General features: G+C 39.6%; 1 protein-coding gene across 2 annotated transcripts in view; it reads left to right on the forward strand.

The window, feature by feature from the left end:
* Nucleotides 1-27,890, forward strand: part of LOC150093390 (cell adhesion molecule 1-like) — a 598,758-nt gene that overhangs the window by 538,613 nt on the left and 32,255 nt on the right. For both annotated transcript variants that reach the window (XM_090413685.1, XM_090413686.1), the window contains 3 exons: nucleotides 4,069-4,274; nucleotides 22,963-23,098; nucleotides 24,341-24,474. In XM_090413685.1, coding sequence (XP_090269811.1) covers nucleotides 4,069-4,274; nucleotides 22,963-23,098; nucleotides 24,341-24,474 — 476 coding nt within the window. The remainder of the gene's footprint in view (nucleotides 1-4,068; nucleotides 4,275-22,962; nucleotides 23,099-24,340; nucleotides 24,475-27,890) is intronic.

Here is a 27,890-nt window from a genome sequence, read left to right on the forward strand (position 1 = left end):
CGAAAGGGGTCCGCCCCCCCTGGCGCCACGGCTACCCCCCCCGAGTTCCAGGCTGGTGTGTATGTATGCCGCAATGCCACAGTCGTCCTCAATTCTGAAGATTACCACAATAAAATGCTTCAATTGCTTGAAGACATTCTCAATATTCAATTCTTCAGGATGATCCATCAAGGGAACTACATAACCGCACGAACAATCTGTTAAAGACTGCATTTAGACTTCCTCACAATCTGCGCCTTTCTTTACGTTCTCTTCACCCTCTTATTCCACGCGTTTATGGCGTTCCGAAGATACACAAAGAAAACACCCCCCTCTTCGCCCAATTGTGGAAGGAATTGATGGCCCCTTATAAGCTTTCGAAACATCTTGCAGAATACCTCAAGTGTTTCTCCAATAAATCTTCATCGTTCATCAAAAACACCACACACTTCGTTTCTCATATCAAAAATATTTCAATCGGTAAAAATGATATCATAGTAAGTTTTGACATCATCTTATTATTTACTAACGTCCCTACTGAGGAGGTATTAATATTACTTAAGGACAAATTGTCTAAAAAGATATTTGCTTTACTAAAGCATTGTATTCAATCTGGCTACTTCAGATATTGGGACTCCATTTACAAACAAAACCAAGGCCTAGCAATGGGCAACCCTTTATCCCCAGTTCTAGCAAACATTTTCCTGGAAGATTTTGAAACAAAAGCCATATCGTCCTTCTCGCTTAAGCCGAAACTTTGGAGATTATGTTGACGACATTTTCATTGTATGGAGTCACGGACACACATCTCTCATGGATTGTCTTCAACATCTTAACAACCAGCATCCTAAAATTCACTTCCGAACTAGAACGAAATAACTGCCTTCCTTTCCTGGATGTAATTCTTACACGATGCTCTGATAGATTTGAAATCTCTATATACAGAAAACCCACTCATACTAATAGATATCTGCACTATCAACCTCATCACTTCCCACCATAAAAGCTCGGAACTATTTCTACCTTAGGACACAGAGCACGATCTCTTTTAAATGAACCAGATGAACTCCAAAAAGAAATTGAACCTTCTCTTATCTTTAAACAAAATGGATATTCTGAAAAAACAATTAAGAAATTTCTTCTGGATCTTCCTGGGCAGCGTACTACGGAAACTACTGATTTTAAAGGTAGCATCTCAATACCTTACATTAGTTCAGTCTCCAATAAATTGGCTAAAGCCCTTAAATAATACAACATCAGGATGTTTTTTCGCTACATCCCTAATGTCCGTTTTCTTATAAGCCATCCGAAGCCTATTCATCACAACCTAAAATATCCAGGTGTTCACAAGTTATGGTGCGATTGTAATATTCCTTATTGTGGAGACAGACTAACAAATCTGTTGAACTTCGTATTGAGGAGCATAAGAGAGACATCTCCTATAAAAGATCACATGCATCTGCGCTATCCAGTCATGTTCTTTTCTCCAATAACCCTCATGACGATCTACAGAGTCACTCAGTTTGCTGAGATAAATTCGAAAACATTTTTTGCTGTAGTGGTGAGTTTTAAAGGAAAATCGTGGAGTCCAGAGAAATCCTTCTGAATCCTGAACATTTGAACAGCAATTTGAGTTATAACATCCCTGATAGCCATACTGCAGTTGTTCAATACTGGCGCTCGCAAGAACTGTAAGCACGCATGGAACAAACAATAGCACGTTAGATAGAACTTGAAAAATGCAATTTTTGTGTTCAATTATATATTGCATTTTTTGCCTGTAATTCTTAGTTTTTTGTAACTTCAATTTTTTATTACTGTGTTCTACCTTTAGTGGACACCTGAAGAAGGCTGTAAAAGGCTGAAACTAGTTGTATCATTATCATTAAAATTTAATATTTTATCTAGGTTTAAAGTCATTTAAAATTTATTCTCTAAAAATATATATAGATAGCGAGAGGGTGGCTCAAAATTCACGTACAAACTTTGAGGGGAGAACATCAAAATCAACCTATTTCCTATTCACATAGGAAAGCATGACCGGAAACGACACCGGAAGGTATACTAACAGGGACACAAAGATACAAAAATAACACAAGACAGTAAGGAGTGTAAAAACTTGACTAGGCGTAACTGAACAGTTCAATAGTAGTTGGATACATAATATGGTAAACGAGGTGCATGTCTGCCATCTTAGCGTTCGTAAAACGACGCATCTTCGTACGACGTTAAGAGCTTGAATGAATGAGGAAGCCCAATTGCTCACCTGGAACCTGGCGAACAGCGCCACCTATCACTTTCGGGTGGCGTTTCCGGTCATGCTTTCCTATGTGAATAGGGTTGAGTTCGATGTTCTCTACCACCCCTCAAAGTTTGTAAGTGGAATTTTGAGCCACCCTGTGTGTGTGTGTGTGTGTGTGTGTGTGTGTGTGTGTGTGTGTGTGTGTGTGTGTGTGTGTGTGTGTGTGTGTGTGTGTGTGTGTGTGTGTGTGTGTGTGTGTTTATTAATTTTAGTAAAAATACATTAAAACATCTATGGATAAGACAGAAAAAGAATCTATTTAAATGTTTTTTTTTTAGAAAACTGTCTGAACCATTACATACGAAAATGCCAATGCCATTACTACGTCTGGCAGTGCATCATCTTCCTTTTTCTTTCTTATAGCTGTAAAAATATAAATTTCTACAACCGAAAATAAGATTACTGTTATTAAAAAAATAAAGATGGCAAGTCTGGCACTTTTAGATCGCCTAGATATTCAACTGAAATGATAATAGCATCGATATAATTTTCTGTTAGATACGGAAGATGGCGCTTGAAATAAATGTGAAAAATGAAAATGATTTACAGCTCGAAGGATTGAAAGCTTTCCAGACAACTTAAAAATAAAAATTTTTTAACCCTTCGGTATTAGGCTTAATCAACCACTTGTAATTGGGTTTTGGGTTCGTTAAGAATTGATTCACGTGTATGGAAAAATCTGTAGGGCGATCACAGACATCCCGAAGTTTGGGGGATAAGGAGAGAGAGGAAAGAGCGTAGAAAAGAAAAACATTCGACATCGGTTGTAGAATACAATCGGTCTGTTTATGTCTTACAGTCAATTCTTGGATTCACCCCCAAGAGATTCTAATTGCATTTCTATCAGGCAAAATCAGGAAAGGCTCACAGAAATTGAAACAGATCTAATAATAATATCCTAACCACCCCCACCCACCACAGGGCAATAACATTTGCCGTCTAGCAGCGTCGCAGAATACGGAACTGAAACGAAAGAGTCTTAACAGGCTCGAAAACTCAAAATGAATACAACGCGCCGCTAATTCTCCCGCTAGTTTTCGTCGTCGGCAAGCGACCGGGTTGGCATGGTAACGGCGCCCTCTCCAGAGGGGGAGAGGGGGGGGGGGGTTTCGGCAAAGATGTTTGCAAGTGTAATGTCTCTCGTTGCGTTCCGCTAAATGTCGGGTTCTCTTTGGCAGAAGAGGACCTCAAAGGAACAAGCCGTTTTGATGTTGACACAGCGATAAAACTCTTACTGGGGGGCACGGTTGAAGGTGGGGGGGGGCGGAGATGGTAATTTGCCACCGTAAAAGTAAAGGTTAACTCCAGCACCAAAGGGAGAATGGGGAAAGCAGAGGGTATCGTGTTTAAAAGGGGTTATGTGCAGCAACCCTTCAGATGTAATGAGCCATCAGGATCCCTGCACAGATGCTTTATCTGAGTTAGGGCTATTTATGAATAATAAACCTCCGGGAGTTTATAAAGTTTTCACACAGTTTACTACAACGTCGATGACTTAGTGAGCCCCCTGGTGGTATGGTAACGCAAATGGGAGGTGGACGAAATGAGCAGTTCGGATTATTGCTGGTAATATCGAGGAATTGATGGCTTTATAGAAAAGATAAGTCCAGTATTATTTCTACTATTAAGATGAGCTCGTCAGAAATTATTTAAATATTCTGAAGCCTTCTGGGACAGCATCCGATGTGTATATTGTGAGCTATTGGAATAACTGTTGTGTGATTATTTGGTTATCATATACAAATATGCTTGTGTTCAACCGTAACTCAGTTTCCTTTCTATTACAGTGTGTTTGGCTGTTCGATTTGCATACCTCGGAGTTCCTGGGTCCATACTAAGAAACGATCCTGTTTGGCTCAACTGTGGATACGATTTGCAAGATGACGAACTTTACTCAGTCAAGTGGTATAAAAATAACGTGGAATTCTATCGCTTTTTACCCAGTGATAAACCATCGGCACAGAAATACAATCTCCCAGGTGTCTTTGTCGATGTAAGTATAAATATATCTGCTATTTTCTTTACAAATCAAAACATTAACTTAAAAATAAGTGAATATTTAATATATACTTTTTGATAATAGAAATATAATATTTTTAAACACTATTTTTATGAATTAAATGTGATAAAGTGTAGTACACCTTATTCGTTTTTAAATAGGTTTGATAAAAAATGCAATAAATTGAGCATGTTCCGAAAACGATTGGGTTGATTCATTCAATCCAATACCTTGGAGGGTAACAAATGGCAATGCTGAACCAAGGAAGTAAACTGAGGTTCGGCTGTTGCTGTTATCCTGGGTGTGAGTTTTTGAGTTCGCTCCCTTGGGGTTTTTGCCTTAAGGGAGTACCTTGAGTCTCCGGCAGGGCCCGCTGAGGGGTTCTTGTCGGTGAATTATATTTTCCTCGGAATTTGAGCGGTTCTGCTCAGGAGTCGGGGAGCCCATCGGGGTGCTAGGATGGGGCGGCCGACACTGAGTGGAACCAACGCTGAGCGGTTCTGCTTAAACGGGGAGCCCGTCGGGGTGCTTGGACGGGGCGGCCGTCAATGAGTGGAACCAACGCTGAGACATGGACGGTCTTTCGCCCACTATGGAGTGGCCTAGAGATCGTCCGATTTTTTGAGATTTTACCCTTTACTTACTAATCAGGGTAATGGATGGCAATGCTGTAGCCGATGAAGTTCTAACTAAGGCTCGGCTATTGCTGTTATCCTCTTTCCATGATCAGAGCCTTAATAATAGCTCAATAACACCTTATCCCTACACTGTTCTCTACAGATAACGGGGAAAATGAAAAGCATTCTTGCTTCGCCCCTTTAAGCCAGTCCTTATAAGGACTATATATATATATATATGCTGAACTATATAGATAGAAGAGACAGAATATACTGTATATATGTGCTCAACTATATAGACTAGACATGCTGAACTATATAGAATATATATTGATATATATATATATATATATATATATATATTTTTTTTTTTTTTTTTTGAGGAGACCTCAAAAAAGGTTGAAACCGGTCTGGGTAGTGACTCCACCCATAATGCATTGCAGTATACATCTTCTAGTGAGATGTGCTTTACATTATGGGGAAAATACTACGAATAGTGATCAGAGCTTTACCCACCTTTACAATGAGTTGCCCTGGTGTTGCACCATCTTTAGACTTGAACTTTGTTTCAGGCGCAAACTTAATTGTTTGCATACTTGGGATTAGGAGTTAAAATAACCAAGTTTATAAAATAACATGGTTATCCTAATATATATATATATATATATAGAGAGAGAGAGAGAGAGAAAGAGAGAGAGAGAGAGAGAGAGAGAGAATAGCCGGAATATATATATATGAAGAATTGAATGACTAGAACCGAGATTTAAGTAAAAAGGTTTTAATATAAAAACACTACTAGTTTCGGCCTACAACAGCCTTCATCAGGTGACATTATAAAATAAAGAAAAAAGAAAAAACACTAAACACTGAAGGTTAAAAGACGACGAACAACATAGAGAGTCTTTATACATAATTAGCATGAAAACGTTGTAGTTGTATTTGAAGCTGTTCTTTCATTTGTTGCATTGTTGGGAGAGTGCGTGCTTGCTGCATCACGTGAACGCCAGTACATGATTACAGCTGAATGACTATCCGGGAGGTTGTAGCTTAAGTTGTTATTTAGATGAACAGGACTGAAGATGATTTCTCTAGATATTACAATTTTTCTCTCTAGTTCAACATTGCAACGGAAGATGTTAGTAGATTTTTCCCATCAGATTTTGTGACTTTTTCTCGGCTAATCCTAATGATGAAAACCGAAGTCACAAATTTAATTATAATTATAATTAAATTATATATTAAATATTGTGAGTAAATATTTAGACGGTAAAAATAATTTCGCTGTTGTAATCGATAGCATTTTTGTCCTTTTTCTCTATATATGATAGAAAGAAAGTTGAAATAACGGCAAGCAATGCTTAACTCGTTAAAATAATGGCAAAGATCGTCTTTATTAGCATCGTTGCAGCCGCATTAACACCCCTCGCCATATTTTGTTACGTTCGAATGATCTTCCGATAGATGGCGCTCGCCACAGAAGCAATTTATGGGTGTCAATTAGACAAAAATTCAACTTGTTTGGCTCATTTTGCACTTCTTATAAAAGGAATCAGAGATATTTATTACCTGCAACAGCTCAAAGCCGTTTGTTAAGTGCCTCGTTGTAGAATGTACTCCTGAATTTCAAAGTAAATTAAAAATGTTTTTTTTTTTTTTCCGTGGGAAATTAAATAAACCAATCAGCATAAAGCGCTTTTGTTTGTGTAGTTTCATTTTAGCTGGTAAGTTGCAGCTTGCGCTGTTGTGCCAGCATGCGTAGTAGTTTAGAGTGGAACAATAGAGGGTGGAGTAAGGAAATCATGCGCTTAATGGGCTACTTAAGAGCAGTCATAACTCTTAGGGAAACGAATGACTCAAATTAACCGGAAATAAGAGGTGGAACCACGAAAGACAACGATAAATATATTCGCTAAGCATATCGGCAAATATAACTTAACAGGGGGTTAGTTAAGTAGGAATTACCGTGATTTGTCTTCTCGATGGAGTTAAATAAAGTAAGAGGATGCGAAAAGGGAGATAAAATTTAACACATAATGCCATAATCTCTCTCTCTCTCTCTCTCTCTCTCTCTTTCTCTTCAGATACCTCATTGTTATGACAAGATTATAAAGGCGACTGGCATCTAAAGAGTCATAAAATTGACAAGAAAAACTCTAAAGAACGTAAAATAGTAGCGGGAGCTGTTATATACACTCATGTGCCAAAATATTCTGACCACTTAGTCTGTTTATGGCCAACCAGAACTGCACAGTTTACCTGTGATATCCTGTTATGAGTATTGCTGTCATGACATCACTGAGTCTTGTTATTCCCCCATCGGACACACTCTCACCGCTAATTCTTACATGAGAGTTTCGGACCACGAATTGCCCAGATGGTGACAATGTTCTCGATTGGATCCTGTCTTTTCCAACAAGAGAATGTCTACCCCCGTTTGTCACAAGGTATGCAAAAATGGTTCAAAGATCATATAGCATTCCATGTGCTTCTCTGGAAGCCTACTTTTGACTTGACTCCTCCATGGAACATTTGTGGGATCATGTGTGCCCAGCATCCGCAGATGGATACTACTGTCTTGTCGTTCGCTTACCTCTGGAACGTTATTCTGTCTGGTTGGTTCAAACTATCTCAAGACACCGTGGTCTAGTGGAGTCAATAAAAATACGCTAAAAACCTGACGCTGGTGTACTCACCGGAAAATGTGGAATATGCTCCAGCTTGTTTATTACAAAATATATTGGGCACACATACCGTTAAAGCTAGTGTATGTTGAGTGGTTAATTTTTGCAACCATAATGCATTCTTTCTCAATCCAGCTTCGTATAGCCTAAGCAATAAAAAAATACTAAATTAAGAAACAGAACCAAAATGCAACTGGGACCTAAGGATCCTGAGACGTACTTGATCATTAAGATCAATAAAGATATTAGGTTACCACAATAAGAATATAACCTCTGCTCTATCTACATACTTAACTGACAAATTAATGCTTAAAAACCTACATCTCAGCTGAAGAGAATAACCAATGCAACAGTTCTGATACATTTATACAATCAGTTATCTCTTTCTCGCATAAGCCTTTTTGTAAACATGAAATTTTATTTGTCAAATGTGACTGGGGAGGGGGGGGGGATTAATAAGGCAACTCAGCAAAATCGATCCAGACGGCCGATACGAATAAATACAAGTTAGGATTATGAAGCATCGCCTCTTATCTAACATCTAATATAGGCAGAGAGTTTTTTTTTACCTTGGGTGTAATATACGTTAAAGATACCAAGAAATTTTATATACTTGGTTTTAATCCTTTTCCCAAATAAGGAAAAGAAAGTTTTGCGCGTGAAATATATTCACGTCTGAGCTACTTGTACATAGAGGCTAATGGCTTCGTATCACTTACCTTAGTATGTATCCCATAATGCAAAGCACATCCCTTTTAAGCCGTGTATAATGCAATGCATAATTGGAAGGGTCACTACCCAGACCGGTTTCGACCTTTATTGAGGTCTCTTCAGTTGGAGGAAGACCTGGAAGAGATACCAAGGTTGAATGAACACAGAAAAACACTTTCTACATCTTTCTCTGATCCAGAGATTTTTATTGAGAAGGTCAAGCACAGGGGACGGCGCGTGCATACGCACTGCAGAACTGCAGTACCTCAATTTTTCTCGATATATAAATATATTTATTAATTTATTTATATTTGCTTGTAATATTTAATTTTATCGTCAACAGTCCTATACAATTCTCTTATTTTGTATAAAAAATAATAAAAATCCATCTTGTTGCACTTAGGAGGGCGAAAGACGCTAGCGGCACTGTGTTTACCACAGTGTCGTATTGCTACGCGCGCAAGCATATGCGCGTCATAGTGAGATGCGAGCTATTAGCGTAATGTGGCACTGTCCGTCGCGCAGTTCCACTGTTGTTTATAAGCAGTTTGCCCCAGTAGTAGAGTGTTCGTAGTGCTTATCGTGTTTACTCCGTCTCTTTAAATATTTGGCCATTACAATTAAAGACATAACATTTGTTGTAGTTTTTATTTTAGAACATTATTGGGGTTGTGATAATGGATTTTATTTTCAAGAAATTTTGATTTATACCAAACTGTATAATTTTATCGATAATAAACAATATTTTTTCATGTTTAATTTTTTTTTCCAAATTTTACCATCATTTTGATATTTTATCCAAACACGTATACACTGTGCTTACAGTGTGTATGTATATTTCGAAAGTTGCAGCACTCCCGCGATTTCAAGCCACGAGCCCCCACTGGTCAAACACCTTTTATCTGCTTGTATATGATATATATATATATATATATATATAAGTATCCAATACCAGAGTATCCGATCGCCATTGTTATTGGAATCTACTGCTTTAGCAGAGTCCTCTTTCCAAGCTGTGAGGTGTTTATATCATCTTAACTCGATTTGAACACTTCAATTTTAATTTTCTTCAGTAGAAAAAAGATTTTCATCACCTGTGTGACTCTCAAAGTGTAGTCGTGGTGACCCTCTTTTTCTTAGAAAAGAAATGACCGTCCCAACAAGTTGTCGTATCCGTGCCAGACCCTCTCTGACCGTCAGCATTTTTCTCTGCATCAACGTTAGTCTAAAGTGGAGTGTGGGAGGTGTGCATTGCTCGCGAGCCATAACCTTAGAGTGCTACATTTCTCACAGCGAGACAGTTTGCGATATCGGCGTGAGGAAGCGGGGGAGGAGGGGTAGCGAACCGGATTTCCACCGTCTCAAGTGCTGCTTCCTAATGCGATCTCGCGCGACGTGTCATTGTTCTTGGCGGTGGCGAAGCCATCCCATCGTGAGTGCCCCCTAATAGAGATGTTGCCTCTTCCCCGATGGTTCTCTGATAGTCATCGGTGTCGTTTGAAAGAGGGTCACAGGAGCGTAGATCGTCTGTTGGAAAACGCCTTTTTTTGCCCGCAGAAGCACAACGGGGACATATTTCTTAGCTGTTGAGTGTAAAGGGTGTTTACAGCGGGAGGGAAGAGAAAAGCGCGGGTAACCATAGCGACGAATGCGAAACAAAAATTGCAGTTGAGATAACAAAGTCTCTTTTGGTGGAATTGACGTACTGGTGGTTCTCTAAAATGGATAAGATTTACTTCTTAAGATATTTCGGTTGAACGAATGAGTTTGGAAACTGTCCTAATGATTGCAGTTAAACGTAAAAATCATGAAACAAAATGAATAGGGGGATCACTCTGTCTGTCTGCCTGGAAGTCCGTTCCTACTCTTATGTAGACGGAATTTTATGAAAGTGAATTGAGCAATTTTTATTATCCTATTTATGCAGAATTATACGAAACTAAATGCTATAATATTATGTCAAGTTTTAAAAATTATTCAATTATTTATACGTATCCCTTTACCTCCATCTCTGAAGTATATTAGGCCTAGTGACCTGTTACGTTCGTATTGGGCATGGCCTATTACGATTCGAAACCGCGGCCGCCTCGAGGATAAGGTGGTTATTCCTATGACTCCCGGTGTGTCCTATGTTTGTAGATGCGTGTGTTTACGGGGTCGGTTTGCCTTTTCTGAGGGACAGAAAACCCGAGTTTCCGGGAGAAACCCCCCCCCCTATCTCTGTATGAGACCAACTAACTCACCTTTAGTCGAAAGAGACCAGATAAAGGTTCGTCACTTCATGAACGGGAATTGGGCCCATGTCTCTCCGATCAAAGGGCTTCGTCTATACCGACTGAGCTACCGAAGCTCCACCCTTTACATAACCTTTTATAATGGTATGCACTCAAGAAAGTCTCCTAATAATATGGAAATGCTTCGACACATGTTTGGTATGAAGATATGCTGACAGTGGGAAACGAAATGAGATACTGTCTCTCTTTCTATGTGTGTGTGTGTGTGTGGCATAAGGATTATTGTATTAGATCATGTGAGGTACTTATCAATAACCATTTTGATCAACAGCACGTGCAGATAAACTGTAGGAAAGCAAGTAACTCAAAGAGAATTCTTCATAGTATTCGTAGGGAACCAAAGATAAAAGGAGTTGTGTTTTTAGGATTCTCTGATGAGCATGATAGCAGATACAAAAAGAACTTTAGATGTAAAGATTGCTTTTAGCTAAATCCTTCTGTTCCTGTAGAGATTGCTTCGGACTAGATCTCTAATCTATAGCTAGATGCATTCCCTACAAGATCAGAAGACAACCTTTTGATCAACCGAACTTTTATCTAAGATTCACAGAGGAAGAAGAATCTCGAGGGAAAAAAAAGGATGAACAAAGTCTATAGATGAAGACAATATTTCCAGACTGAACAGCCATTTTAGAAATTGAATTCATATTTAGGTGAAGATCAGCGGAAATTCTCTCGAGGAACCCGTAATTCTCTATTAGATCCAGAAAAATTGGGAAACCCATATATTAAGATAAAAATATAAATCAGAAAGTAAACGTGCTATAGGGAACTTTAGTTAGGACCATAAAATATAACACAATAATTAGATTTGTAAAGATCACAGGTAAAGATCAGAAGCCACACGTGTAGAAAAATCAAATCTACAGAGGATCGGAAAAAGTCCAAAAAGAAAGCAACTATTTCGATCATTGGAATCCGTGAAGAAAGTCAAAAGTGCATCATTCGAGGAATAAATGAAGAAATACATTGCGCTGTTTTATAGAAGATCAGATGAATTGGTCAGGTTGCCCCAGCCAATGGATGGTGTTTTCGCTTTTCTGTCTGCATGCATATTCCAATTCTACTGTGGGATGAATGTTTTTGTGAAAGCCTTACGTGTTAGACTACCTCCTTCTTATAGGATAACCGATGGGTTTTTGAAAAAAGGATCACATCTGCTCTCTAGAGCAGGGTTCCCCAAACGTTTCCTACGACGGAACACCTTGGTTATTTTGTAATAATAATTAATAATTAATTGTTAATTTAGCCGATTTTTTTTAATAATTGATCATTAATTAAACATTAATTAAACATAAACATCATTAAGTTAATTTGTACTGATTTTCATTGACATATCCTATTCTGATCACCAAACATTTATATTATAAGTACTTACGAGTGAATGCAGACTTTTTCTCCTGCGTGCTGGTAGTGTTCCCCTTCTTTTGTATACATCCTGGAGAGCGCTTTGTAGGCTGGTGGTGGATGACTCACTATCTGTTGCGTCACAAACACCTTCAATAAGAGATTTCTTAATACCAAAATTAAACAAAGTCCCTTATCTCTTATTCATATTAAAATTTAAATCTGCAGGCCTATTTCTTTGAAAAAATTACGGCAGTACGCTTTCAAAACTTTCACCCTACAATACGAACTTGCGAAGAAAGTATTCAGTATTACTAGATTTGAGAATCGGATACAGACTACCTTGATCTTCAATTTTAGTAGAAAAATTTTCTTTATACTTCCTTGCTGATTGGTTAGTAACATTTGCTACACAGATGTTATTTCGTTCAGTTTTGAGAACAGAGGATATGCCACCCATTGTTATAATCCGCTTGCAGGCAATTTTTATGACCGGTCATAAACAGCGGTATTCTCTTTCCCAAATGTCGAAAGGTTTCGATACGTGAAAATTAACGATAATTCATGAATCCTTCCACGTTTTAAAACACACAGCATGGTCACTAACATTTGCTACACAGATGTTATTAGGCATTCTGGGTCTGCGCTTTTCGATATATTCATTAATATTATTCTCCTCAGAATATTTCCACTATAAAATATTTATTCATAAAAAATGCTTAGAAAACTAAAATGACAAATTCCAGGAGAACTTCTCACGGAACGTTTATTAACTATGTTCCGCGGAACACTGGTGTTTCGCGGAACACAGTTTGGGAAACCTTGCTCTAGAGTATAGTTTCCGGATTATGTGTCCCTTAACCCACCCACAATATTAATGACAATCATACCTACAGTAAGTTTAACCTTCGTGGCGTCACTGTCAAATAAATAAATACATAATGAAAATATATTTAGTAAGGACAAGAAAGGGCTCCATAAGAAGCTGGATATCTAGTTAAAATGAGAGGGATCTGGAGAGGATATAAATGTAAATGAAGAAATTACTTTAACCACAATACCAATTAAGAAGACTATTGTGCTCCAGATGAAGAACGATGGAGAATCAAAGACATAAAAATGTACATATGAAGTTTTTTTACACAAGCCATGTTCATTGTTTATTCCTAAAACATCTTTGGCTTGTGCCAGCGATGCTATAAAAATCCAATTTTGTCCAACTTCGGTGTTGTAAAACCTCATTCGATACAAACTTTACACCCATGAAACTGTGAGGAGTTTATTCACCTAAACAATATCAATGAATTAAACAGGATACAACGTCCCCATCTTATTATATTTCACGGGGGGGAGGGATAGCGTTGAAAGCTCGTATAAGCATTTCAAAAAAAAAAAAAAAAAAGTTCCGAAATACGCGGTCGTAAGGAAAGAACACAAAAATGTTCGTCCGGTAATTTACGGGGGGACATCCGAAGACACGCAGTAGCCACAGAGAACACATAAATAAACAAACAAAAGCCGAGTTCATCCCCTCGGCCGACATAACGGAAGCCTTGCTCACGCCAACCTGTCTCAAGTACACGGAATTTCGATACAAAGTCATGGAATATTTAGAGATCTCGTATCTCTTGGTTTTATATATGGACGTGATTGCTCGAAATGCTGCGTTCTTTATCCCCATTTTCTTCTGGCGACCGTCGTTGATTTCTTCTTAGCATGAGAGGTAATGTTGTTCACTTAAAACCGACCGCGCAAGATGATCTACTTTTATTACACCCTTGGCAGAGGCCAGTTAATAATTAAACGAAAGTACTTCGATTGAAGAAAATATGAGCATGCAGTTAGACGGGGGAATGTTTTTTTTCGCATGAAAAAAAAAAAAAAATCGAATATCTCTATTTATTCGTATGGTGGTCACTAGGTGTCGCTGAATGAGTTTATGAAAATGACTTACTCAGGTATCGAAAACTATATTAAATCAGTGACTGCAGCGTTAATTTCTAAATAAAATAACTGAATTCTATAAAATATAAAAGTAAAAAATATAAGAAATGAGAAAGAAATAAAATCCTTAAAAAATATTTAAGTTTAGCTTATATTTCAAAGATTTCTAAACACACCAAACTATAGTTCACTTAAGCGCTTAACATATACTAACAAATACGCTTGGATGGAAGATTGCATCAAGATAGATCAATCAATCGACCGTGAGATGCGGTGATTGATTCACTCAATCCAATACCCTTGGAGGGTAATGGATAGCAATGCTGTAGCTAATGAAGCTTTAACTGAGGCTCGGCTATTGCTGTTACCCTCCTGCCATGATCAGAGCTTTAATAGCTCAATAACACCTTATCCCTACACTGTCCTCTACAGATAACGGGGAAGATGAAAAGCATTCTTGCTTCGCCCCTTTAAGCCAGTCCTTATAAGGATAAGGATGGAAGATTGCATCAAGATAGATCAATCAATCGACCGTGAGATGCGGTCGATTGGTTCATTAATGCCCTTGGGGGTGATGGATAGCAACGCAAAGCTGTACCAATGAAGTTTAACTGAGGTTCGGCTGTTGCTCTTACCGACTTGGGCGATGAGTTTTTGAGTTCGCTCTCTTAAGGTTTTTGCCTTAAGGGAGCACTTTGAGTCTCCGGGGAAGGTGTTCTCCGGCACGGTCCGCTGAGGGGCTTTGTCGGTGAATTATTTTCCTCGGAATTTGAGCGGTTCTGCTCGGTAATCGAGTTTCACTGAGTAGAACCAACGCTGAGATTTGGACGGTCTTTCGCCCACGAATGAGTGGCCTAGAGATCGTCCGATATTTTTGAGATAGAACCTTTACTTACATAGTCGATTGGTTCAATATGAGATTCCCATACATATAGGGTAACGGATGGCAATGCTGAACCAGTGAAGTTTAACTGAGGTTCGGCTGTTGCTGTTATCCTGGGTTAATGAGTTCGCTCTCTTAGGTTTTGCCCTAAGGGAGCACTTTGAGTCTCCGGGGAAAGTGTTTTCCGGCACGGCCCGCTGAGGGGTACTTGCCGGTGAATTATTTTCTTCGGAATGAGCGGTTCTGCTCGGTACTCGAGGTTCACTGAGTAGAACCAACGCTGAGATTTGGACGGTCTTTCGCCCACGAATGAGTGGCCTAGAGATCGTCCGATATTTTTGAGATATCACCTTTACTTACACATACGGTGATTGGTCCATTAATGCCCTTGGGGGTGATGGATAGCAACGCAAAGCTGTACCAATGAAGTTTAACTGAGGTTCGGCTGTTGCTCTTACCCCCTTGGGCGATGAGTTTTTGAGTTCGCTCTCTTAAGGTTTTTGCCTTAAGGGAGCACTTTGAGTCTCCGGGGAAGGTGTTCTCCGGCACGGCCCGCTGAGGGGCTTTGTCGGTGAATTATTTTCCTCGGAATATGAGCGGTTCTGCTCGGTACTCGAGGTTCACTGAGTAGAACCAACGCTGAGATTTGGACGGTCTTTCGCCCACGAATGAGTGGCCTAGAGATCGTCCGATATTTTTGAGATATCACCTTTACTTACACATTACGGTGATTGGTCCATTAATGCCCTTGGGGGTGATGGATAGCAACGCAAAGCTGTACCAATGAAGTTTAACTGAGGTTCGGCTGTTGCTCTTATCCCCTTGGGCGATGAGTTTTTGAGTTCGCTCTCTTAAGGTTTTTGCCTTAAGGGAGCACTTTGAGTCTCCGATGAAGGTGTTCTCCGGCACGGCCCGCTGAGGGGCTTTGTCGGTGAATTATTTTCCTCGGAATATGAGCGGTTCTGCTCGGTACTCGAGTTTCACTGAGTAGAACCAACGCTGAGATTTGGACGGTCTTTCGCCCACGAATGAGTGGCCTAGAGATCGTCCGATATTTTTGAGATATCACCTTTACTTACACATTACGGTGATCGATTTTATATGAGATGCCCATATAGGGTAACGAATGGCAATGCTGAACCAATGAAGTTTAACTGAGGTTCGGCTGTTGCTGTTATCCTGGGTTAATGAGTTCGCTCTCTTAGGTTTTGACCTAAGCGAGCACTTTGAGTTACCGGGGAAAGTGTTCTCCGTCGCGGCCTGCTGAGGGGTACGTGCCGGTGAATTATTTTCTTCGGAATGAGCGGTTCTGCTCGGTACTCGAGTTTCACTGAGTAGAACCAACGCTGAGATTTGGACGGTCTTTCGCCCACGAATGAGTGGCCTAGAGATCGTCCGATATTTTTGAGATATTACCTTTACTTACACATACGGTGATTGATTTTATATGAGATGCCCATATAGGGTAACGGATGGCAATGTTGAACCAATGAAGTTTAACTGAGGTTCGGCTGTTGCTGTTATCCTGGGTAAATGAGTTCGCTCTCTTAGGTTTTGCCCTAAGGGAGCACTTTGAGTCTCCGGGGAAAGTGTTCTCCGGCATGGCCCGCTGAGGGGTACTTGCCGGTGAATTATTTTCCTCGGAATATGAGCGGTTCTGCTCAGTGGTCGGGGAGCCCGTCACTGAGGGGAACCAACGCTGAGATTAGGATGGTCTTTCGCCCACTAGGGAGTGGCCTAGAGATCGTCCGTATTTTTGAGATTTCACCTTTACTTACATAGTCGGTGATTGATTCATTAATGCCCTTGGGGGTGATGGATAGCAACGCAAAGCTGTACCAATGAAGTTTAACTGAGGTTCGGCTGTTGCTTTTACCCACTTGGGCGATGAGTTTTTGAGTTCGCTCTCTTAAGGTTTTTGCCTTAAGGGAGCACTTTGAGTCTCCGGGGAAGGTGTTCTCCGGCACGGCCCGCTGAGGGGCTTTGTCGGTGAATTATTTTCCTCGGAATTTGAGCGGTTCTGCTCAGTGGTCGGGGAGCCCGTCACTGAGTGGAACCAACGCTGAGATTAGGACGGTCTTTCGCCCACTATGGAGTGGCCTAGAGATCGTCCGTATTTTTGAGATTTCACCTTTACTTACATAGTCGGTGATTGATTCACTCAATCCAATACCCTTGGAGGGTAATGGATAGCAATGCTGTAGCTAATGAAGCTTTAACTGAGGCTCGGCTATTGCTGTTACCCTCCTGCCATGATCAGAGCTTTAATAGCTCAATAACACCTTATCCCTACACTGTCCTCTACAGATAACGGGGAAGATGAAAAGCATTCTTGCTTCGCCCCTTTAAGCCAGTCCTTATAAGGACTATAAGGATGGAAGATTGATTGATTACTCGTGAAGAAATGCAAATGGCGGCTTGCGTATTAGTTCAGTGCGATAGTTTTGAATGATAAATGATATATATAGAGGTAAGCGTTCTTCATTTTCTGAAATTTCATATGCTATTGATTTGCGCATTTAGCTAATCGCTCGATATTGCTGGCAATCCTTTTCATCTGCAATATCCTCTACAAAATTTCTGCTGGCAGGTCTCAAGACCTGCGGGATTTCTAATTGCGATCATAAGCAATTTTCCAATCACTACCTACTAGATATAACAACAAATAAAGCAGACATGAATAATATTACTGATCTGCTAGAGCATCTAAACAAAGAGCAAGCATTAAAATTGTTTAAATTACTGCTTAAAAAATTTGATACTGAATGGCCAGGTTTCCTAAACCTGTACATACAGCCGGAAGAATCCGATGATATGGACGGCGAAGTAGAAGAGATCAATGACACATCCATCTCCCTTCCCGAGAGCCCCAGTCAGACGGTCTTCACAGGAGAACAGACGGGCAAGAGACGTAGAATCGAGGATGATCTTGTGGAAAACGAAACACCCTCACAAATAGTCCCGGAAAAAAGGGAAAAGGTCCCCCCGGTAATTCTCCGTGAAAAGGAAAAATGGACCACAGTTGCAAGAAACCTAAGAGAACATCAAATTGGATACTCCTGGGCCAGAAACACCGACGAAGGAGTAAAAATTCAGCCAACAACAGTCACAGACCACAGAGGGAAAACAAAAATGATGGACAACAACAAACTGCAGTACCACACCTTCGCACTAAGCAGCGAAAGAAATCTAAAGGTTGTACTGCGAGGTGTCACCGAAGGCATTACCTCCGAGGAGATCGCGGCTGACCTTACTCAGCAGGGCCTAACACCTATCAAAGTCAGCCGGATGTACAGATCCGATAAACAACCGATGCCATTAGTATTGGTTGAGATACAGAACACACAGAGACAAATTTATGACATAACTGCGGTCTGTGGACTTAAAATATCAACAGAGCCACTCAGGAAAAGGGCATCAGCAGGGCAATGCCATCGTTGCCAAAAGTTTGGCCATGCCCAAAGACTCTGCAAAGCCGAGTTCAGATGCCTGAAGTGTGGCGAGAAGCATCAAACCATTACATGCACAAAAGCAAGAACCACACCAGCCAACTGTGGAGGTCCCCACCCAGCAAACTACAAAGGATGCAGCCACCATCCCAGAAATCACGGAACTACAAGACCCGTCCAACCTCCCCCAATCTGGACCACCACTCAAAGCATCTCTGCTGCGCAGTCATCAAACCATCAAAACCCAATCCATAAAAGTCAGGAAAGGGCTCAACCTTCCACCAAGACCTATGCAGAAGCAGCCCGACCAAAGGACACAATACAAAGCAATCAAATAGGCTCCAACATCACAGCAATACTGACTGCTTCGCTAGCCACTATGCTGCAGGAATTCAGCAGAACAAACCCAACTCCATCCTCCACAAAGAGATTCCTGCAAGGAACCCATTCCATACTCACAGCACTCAACTATGAATAAAACAAAAGTAAAACCTAACTCGCTTCTAATTGCAGCCTGGAATGCCAATGGCCTCACCAACAAAACATTAGAACTACAGAAATTCGCACAAAGACACAACCCGGACATAATGCTGATCAACGAGACCCACCTAAGACCTGCCAACAACCCAAAAGTGAGAGGATACACAATATACCGGACGGATAGACTCAGCTCCAGAGGGGGAGGCACTGCCATCTACATCAAACCATACCTCCACCACAATGCCATATCCAACCCACACACTACAAACCTGGAAACCACAGGAATACAAGCCCACACAAACAATGCTGGAAGCCTCAAGATATTTGCTGCCTACAACTCACCAAGCAATCCTCTACTGACAACAGACCTGGATGCAGTCCTCGGCACCACAGACCCCACCATCATAGTAGGTGACTTGAATGCCAAACACACAGCATGGTTCAGCACCACCACCAACAGAAGTGGTCGCATACTACACAACTATTCAACACTTAACTCAGTTGTGGTAGCAGGACCCACTGAGCACACTCATTACAGCCCTCATGGCAGATCAGATGTACTTGACATAGCTATCCTTAGAAACATCAGTTATCAATACAAACTAGAGACGCTCAATGAACTATCATCCGACCACAACCCAATACTGATCAAACTTGGCACGCAAGATCAACTAGCACACCTTCATATCGTGGGATAGGCTAGCTAAAATCCTACCAGAATACCTGTACCAATCATCCACAAAAAGAAGACATGGATGAAGCAATAAGCAATTTAACAAGCGAAATTAAAAAAGCACTAGAAACAGTCACCAAAACCGCAACCAACCACCCATCCGGTCGGCTCCCAGAAAACATAATGGACCTCATCAGAACAAAAAACAAAGCCAGGAAAAGATACCACAACACAAGAGCCCCACAGGACAAGAAAACTCTGAACAAGTTGAACAACCAAGTCAGAAAAGCACTTCAAATCCACAGGAACCAGGATTGGGACAATAAACTATCATCACTCAACCCAGAAGATCACACAATATGGAAATTTCTGAAGATTCTGCGCACTAAACACAATCCCCTACCGCCCATGCAAACTGCTCATGGAACGGCGCACACTGATAAAGAAAAAGCAGAAGCAATAGCAGAAAACCTAGAAAAACAATGCAGCCCATCATATGATAATATAGACATCACCCACATATATAAAATCCACCAGCAGGTCAAGCGTACCTTAAGTCAGTCCGAAGACAAACCAGCCAGCATCACCCCCACTACTCCAGTTGAAATAACCAACATCATAAAACATCTAAACAACAAAAAAGCTCCAGGGCCATAACCAATGCAATATTGAGGATACAACACTTCCCCTCTGCATGGAAAACAGCAGATATCATACCAATAAAAAAGCCAGGAAACAATCCGCAACTCCCGCAAAGCTACCGTCCAATAAGCCTGCTTTCCAACCTGGGAAAGATTGCTGAAAAAATTATCCTTTCAAGACTACAAGAAAAATCAGATCAATTAGAAATAATTCCAAACGAACAATTCGGCTTCCGCCGTATGCACAGCACAGTGCAACAAATACACCGACTAGTGGAGCATATCACTCAAGGATACAACTGGAACCTTCACACAGCTGCAGTTTTTCTGGATATTGCCAAGGCCTTTGATAAGGTATGGCATCAAGGATTACTCTATAAACTCATTCAGGCCAACATTCCAACAAACCTTACCCGTCTAATAAAATCATACCTCACTGACAGATCCATGTAGATAAAAATAAATGGCACCATCTCAACTAGGCGCAAAATCCTGGCAGGAGTACCACAGGGATCTCTTTTGGCTCCTTTACTTTTCAAAATCTACGTGGCTAACATTCCACAGAACCTGAGGACTACCATCAAAGTCCTATATGCTGACGACACAGCCATAATGACAAGATCTCTCCGCCCACACCTGGCGATCAGTCGTCTCCAGGATACTATCACAAAGCTAGAGAAACGGTTCACCGACTGGAGGATACAAGTAAACCCGTCAAAAGCTCAGCTATACTGTTTACAAGACGCAAACCTTCATCCAAGATGATATTGAACTTCTCGGAAAAAAGATACCATGGCAGACAGAAACCAAATACCTTGGAGTACAGCTAGACAAAAAGCTAAATTTCAACAGGCATATTAAGCTCATAGGCACAAAGGCATCCAGAACCATAGCCCAACTCTATCCCCTGATCAATCGCAACAGCAAATTGGATAAACGCAACAAGCTGTTATTATATAAGATGGTAATTCGACCAGTAATCACATATGCATCCCCTACATGGAGTCACATATCCAAATCTAACATCCAGAAACTACAGAGGATACAAAACAAATGCCTGCGGATGATCTTAGACGCCCCATGGTTCGTCAGAAACACGCAGATCCACAGAGAAACCGGAACCCCTGACATCCGTTCTCTCCTTCATGACCATGCGGAAAAGTTCTTCAGCAAGGTACATTCTCATCCGAATCCACTAATCAGACAAGCTTCCAGTTATAGTGAACATGACTATCACAAACACAAAAGACCCAAGGCAATCCTGCTTTCAGCAGAACAGAGCTAACTCCATAGTTCACAAAGTGCGAGCATAAGTCTCACAACCTCCCCCATCAAGCTTCTCCACACAGATAAAGGGGAAAATAAAAAGCATTTTATGCTTCACCCAGCAAGCCAGTAACGTTGTTGTTGTTGTTGGATGGAAGATCAGAGGACTTCCAGGATAACAAATGGTAATGCTGTAGCCAATGAAGTTTTAACTGAGGCTCGGCTATTGCCGTTACCCAGCCATGACTAGAGCTTTTTAGCTCAATAACGCCTCCATCCGCACAGATTTACTTCATTCAGATGACGGGATAAAGAGTCAAGGACTCAGTCCATCGCCCAGTTCTTATAAGAACTATAAGGATGGAAGATCTGACCCTTGGAGGGTAATGTATGTCAATGCCATACCCAATGAAGGTCTAACTGAGGCTCAGCTATTGCTGTTACCCTCCTGCCATGATCAGAGCTTTAATAGCTCAATAACACCTTATCTCTACACTGTCCTCTACCGATAACGGGGAAGATGAAAAACATTCTTGCTTCGCCCCTTTAAGCCAGTCCTTATAAGGTTATTTTCAGAATTGAATTCAAATCAATTGTTATTTTCATCTTTTGTGAACAAAATATTCGTTAGAAATCATTGAAAACATTTTTACTCCCAAGACATTTTTGTAATTCAGAAAAAGAACAAACTCAAATATAGTGCCAAACTTAGCCGACAGGTAGCGTTCTTTATCTGAATATATTTGACGAAAACACAAGTTGACATTATGCTTTCTTTACCCAGATTCATTTTGAGTGAAGCAGTAGTGACAGATTTTAGATTTGTGCTAGGTATTTTTATTTATTTATTTTTTTCCATTTAAATGTATCCTGCAAGTCAAATAGCATATTCTCGCCACGAACTTGGATTACATATGACAGGTAGGCTGATGATGTGTTCTATGCATTACTGACTTGTCTTCGAGATGTTGAAACTGTGCGTCAAATGCTAGTTATGTTTTTCCAACTTCTGTTTTCTCATTTCTTCGAGTGAAAATTTTTTGAGGATTTATTTTTCGTGATTTGAGAGAAGACAAAGAATGGTTTTACAGGTGAATACGTTTGCATACTTATAAAAACAGCGTAGATGACTTACATTGGTTTGGTATCTTTTTTTCTTTTACATTCCGGGCAGCATGTCAATCATTCCCTTAAAAAAAAATGGGTTGCCTTTTTTTTTTAAAGTATGGGCTACGGAAAACGGTCGATTTTGGTAGAATTTCTTTGGCTTTATCAAAATTCGCACCATTCACAAGTGTGTTGTGTCCTCTTACCTGGAGGCTTTATATTCACAGGAAAAGGAAGAAAATAAGGAGAAAAAAAACGAAAGAAAAAAATCCCTTAGGTAAGCTAAAACTCTGTTGCAAACCCAGACAAAATTTGTTGAGGAAAAACTTCTGTTCGAACCAAACTTCTCATTTTTATTCACAGAGGGCGCTGAAATGCAATATTAATGCAAGTTCGCAACACTTCTGAAATGGAAGTCAAAACTTTTTATCCGTAAATTATTCCTTTAAAGGACAGTAGCAGAATTCTCGAGAGAGAAGATACTCGGAAAAAAAATTGCTTTAATTATTAATGTTGTCTTAACTATTTTGCTATGGTGAACTAACCATATTCTGTTAACCGAAATAATATTTCATTCTCTCTATTTCAGCTCTCCCATTCTAATGAGACTCACGTTCTTTTGTATAAAACCGATTTAAACACAGAAGGAACTTATGGATGTGAAGTATCGACAGAAGCGCCCTCTTTTAGAACAGTCAAAGCCGAGAAAGAATTAAGGGTTTATGGTAAGCCTATTTGTATTTTCCATTTATATTATGTAATTATCAATAACACTCACTGCAGTAGAAAGTTTTTTAAGAATACATAAAGAAGATATCCCACACCACAAGACAGTTGTGCACCCCACTTTATAAAGTTTCTCTTAAATGAAATGTTTACTCGTGTACACACTAGTTTATTTCAAAAATTAAAGTTAATTTTACTTACATGACTTACTTAGTTTTTTTTTTTGGGGGGGGGGGGGGATTTGGACTGAGTCCTTGACTCTTCATCCCATCATCTGTTGAATAAAATGTGTGGATGGGGTGTTATTGAGCTAAAAGCTCTAGTCATGGCTGGGTAACGACAATAGCCGGACCTCAGTTAAAACTTCATTGGCTATAGCATTGCTATCCGTTCTGCATACAAGATTAAATAAAAAAAAAACGTTATTAATATATAAAATAAATAATAAATAAATATTTATTGAAGAATGAAAGTGAAATTTTAGGATAAAGAAATAAAATGTTTATAAAAAATAATTGTAAACAGCTACACCATTTGTAAAATAAGTTAATCTGTTACTTTATAGGAATTATAGTCCTTCTAAGAACTGGCTTAAAGGGGCGAAGCAAGAATGCTTTTCATCTTCCCTGTAATCTGTAGAGGACAATGTAGGGATAAGGCGGTATTAAGCTATTAAAGCTCTGATCATGGCAGGAGGGTAACAGCAATAGCCGATAGCAGAGCCTCAGTTAGAATTTCATTGGCTACAGCATTGCTATATATACATTATTATTATTATCCTCAAAGGGTATTAATCAACAAAACACCTGTCTGCCTTTTTATGGGAATTTACTTACACAAAAATTTATATAATTAAATTATATGAAATAATAAAAGGTGTTTTATAATTTTTTTAAAAAAATTTAAATTAATCAAAATTTTTTAAAGACTTATTTTTTAGAAATAATTATATATTTATTTTATATAAATGCATTAAACTATTTAGAAATTTTATTGGTATATTTAAATCAAAATTGTGAGTATATAATATAAATGTATTTGACTTCAAGTAGTAGTATTATCTGAATACTAAACCAAAGCCTCACTGTACGTTGCCATAACAACCTAGGAATGATAATACAGATGTCAAGGTCTAAACAATATACTGTATTTGAATTTCCCACTATTAAAAGCACATTTAGACTCAAAAACAAGTTTATTGTTTCAACCATAAAATAATATTATCTCTATTTATTTTCTAGTTCTTCCACCAGGGGATCCCGTCATAGAAGGTGTGCAATCTCGTTACCAAATTGGAGATGAAGTGAATGTGTCCTGTTTGTCCGGTCCGTCCAAACCCACAGCTACCCTCAAGTGGTTCATAAATAATAAACAGGTTGGTAATACTTTTTAAGAAAAGCGTTTGCTCATAATTCGATAAATATAATCCATCACTGATCCAAACAGAGTATTATCCAATGATGATATTGAAGTCTAGTGTGATGTTTCGATGTTTCAGCTTTTTGGGCAAGTGGAAAAAGTTGCTGTTCTGTCTAGTGGTGTAGTTTAAATCCTTCAGAAAAGCACAATCCTGAAGGCCTTCTTGGTCCATACATGTATTTATCTCTAGGGCACTTTTGAAGGAACATCTTAGCTTAACTGTAACTCACGAAACGATTAATTTGCAAGCACGAAAGGGAAGTGGAAGATTCTAAATTATTTCGGAGGAAAGTCTTAATTATTTCTGCCTTTTTCCATACTTTTCTCTTATTTGTAAGTTTGGAACTTGGCCATTAACAAATGAAAATGGAAATGCCAAGTAAACGCGCGTTTCCACGAGGTTCCCATTAAGCGACTCGCACTAAATGTACACGAAGCAACCAAGCACGTGTCTAGGGTCGGAATACAAATGGTGAGTCGCTGTTTGTGCAAGGGGAGGGGGGGGATGCTGAGTTACGTGCGAAAGAGACCACTTGCCCACCTACAAAGTTCAATGAGAACCATTGCTCCAAATTAGAAAAGGGGAACGAGGGAAAGACTAGCGCGTGTGACACACACACACACACACACACACGCCAGGGAGATGTTTGCTTGTAGCCACGGTTAATCATGACCCACTTAAAAGTGCTCCCACGCGTGCTAGAATCTTCGGAGTCTCGTGCGAAGAGTCCACGCTTGTGGGAAACAAGCGTGGGATAAATATGCTCATAAAGTGTTTCTGCGGGATATTCCAGCGATGGCTACGCATAAAGTTTCTTGTAGCATTCCTCCATCTCTCCGCCGGTTATCCACTCATCTTTGCTTCCGTGAATGCCGTGCAATGGGATGTCCATCTCAGCTCTTCTCGCTTGCTATCTTTGTTTCTCTCTGTCTCTCCTATTCTTCACTGTTTCACTTCCAGAATTGCTGTATAATGTTCACTTGCACTGCTGCGCCATCTATCTTTTCTATTAATAATTTATCTTCTGCTCTATTCTTTCTCTCTCTATGGAATTACTCCTCTCTCTCTCTCTTTCTTTCTTTCTCATCTCGTTCTTTCGTTTTTCTACATTTCATTTTATTTATGTTTTTCTCATATATTTTTTCCTTTACCTTCTCTCTCTCTCTCTCTCTCTAAGCCAAAACCGACAAAAAATTGAATTGGAAATACACCCTGACGAAACAAGATGGATGAACAATTAATACTGTAAAGATGATACAATCCCTCTAGAATCTCACACCATCGAAAAAGTTGAAGAATACATCTACCTCGGCCAGTCCAGTAAAAATGAATAACGATATATCAAATGAAATAGCAAGGAGAAAAAAGACCTGCTTGGATAGCTTTCAACAAAATAAAATCAACAATTACCAACCTAAACATAGATATAAACATAAGAGTCCATCTTTTCAATAGTCACATCTTACCGGCATTAACTCATGGCAGTGCAACACGGAACACAACTTTAAAACAAGAACAAAGCTTAATAACAACTCAACGCGCAATAGAAAGAAGAATATGCAATATAAACAAAATAGACCACGTAAGACACACAGAAATCAGGAAGAAGTCTGGACTCACAGATATAATAAAAACAATCTATAACAGCAAAAGAAGATGGGCAGGACATCTCGCCAGAATGAGAGACAACAGATGGACAGTCAGAGTTACAAACTGCTATCCGAGAGATACCAAAAAGGAAACCTGGAAGACCAGCCTTAAGGTGGGAAGACCTAATGATTAAGAAAGTTGGAAGAAAGTGGAGAAGAAAGGCCCAAGACAGGAATAGCTGGACTCTTTACAACCTGCAGTCATGGAGACTAACCTAATCCTTACTGGAACCACACGTCCATCGAGCTAATCATTTTTCTAGCGCCTCCGTAGCTCAGTCGGTATAGACGAAGCCCTTTGTTCGAAAAGACCTGGGTTCGATCCATTTCAGTGACGTGAGGAACCCTTATCTGGTCTCTTTCGACTAAAGGTGAGTTAGCCGGTCTCGGTAGTGGGTTTTTTCACCCAGAAACTCGGATTTTTTTTCGTCCCCAATAGGCAAACCGGCCCCGTGAACACGCGCTTCTACAGAGCGTGTGTTCTTTACGACACCTTCAAGAATAACCGACCTGTTCCGTAGGATTAATTTTTTTTTAATTTACGTGAGCGTAAATTAAAAAAAAATTATTTTTCTATCTTTTTTGTTGGTTATGTATACTTTATGTGCTTCCCTTCTTTTCTTTCTCTCTCTCTCTTTGATTTTATTTTTCTGTCCTTCCTTTTTCGTCTCATCTAATTAATCTTATTTTCTGATTTCTTCTTTCTTTCATTCTGTATTTTTATTTTTATCGATTATTTTTCCTTTCTCATCACGCTTTTCTTTTTCCTTCATTCTTTCCATATTTTGATTTTCAATATTCGTCCTTTATGTGTGCAATCTTCCTCCATGTTTGGTTTATCATTTTTCTCTGATATTTGCGTTATTCTTTCTTTCTTTCATGATTTATCTATATCCGTCTCTTCTCTCTCCTACTTCTGTCTGTTCTATATATGCGTGTCGTTTTTTCTTGTGGGGGGGGGAGGGGAAGAATTATTTGATCTGATTGAATTACATCTGAAATAGCTAAGACTGACGTTAGTATCTATTAAGTGCGCGTGTGTGTTCCATACTAGGACTGTATGTTTTGCATCATGTCAACTTTTTCCCTTCCGTATCAAAAAAAAAATCAAATTCACTGTACTTTTATACGGGATTAGAGCCTATCCATTTTTTCAAACGAATGACAGATGTTGTATTCACGCTACATCATTATGAAGCCGGTGTGGTGTGTGTGTGTGTGCGGAGATGGAAGGAAGATGGCGGAGTTACGTACTAAGTAATCTGACTCAACAAGTCGTACAAATATGTTTGAAAAAAACATTGAAATAATATGAATGACTTTTCTTTATGTTCTTGCAGTCCTTCGCGTTTTCTTATTCACTCACAGATGGCGTTAATTTTTTTAATTTCGTATGGAGTTCCCCGTTCCTTTGGACAGGTTGAGTCCTCGTAATGAATTCAGTATGTATTTTATGACTATAGATCCGTGTGTGTTCACGGGCCGGTTTGTTTGTTATTAGGAAACAGAAAACCCTTGTTTCAGGATGAAAAAACCCACCACCAACGTACGAGACTGACTAACTCACCTTTAGTCGGAAAACCCCAGATAAAGTTCCTTACGTCATGGACGGGAATCGAATTCAGGTCTTTCCGACCACAAGGCTTCGTCTATACCGACTGAGCGACGGAGACGCATGGCGTTAATGGTAAATATTAAATATGTCCGCCTGGTTGGAAGAAT

The sequence above is a fragment of the Typopeltis vanoorti genome, chromosome 24 (genome assembly GCF_054136105.1).
Source record: "Typopeltis vanoorti isolate ZY-2024b chromosome 24, IOZ_Tvanoo_1.0, whole genome shotgun sequence".
Classification (NCBI taxonomy): Eukaryota; Metazoa; Arthropoda; class Arachnida; order Uropygi; family Thelyphonidae; genus Typopeltis; species Typopeltis vanoorti.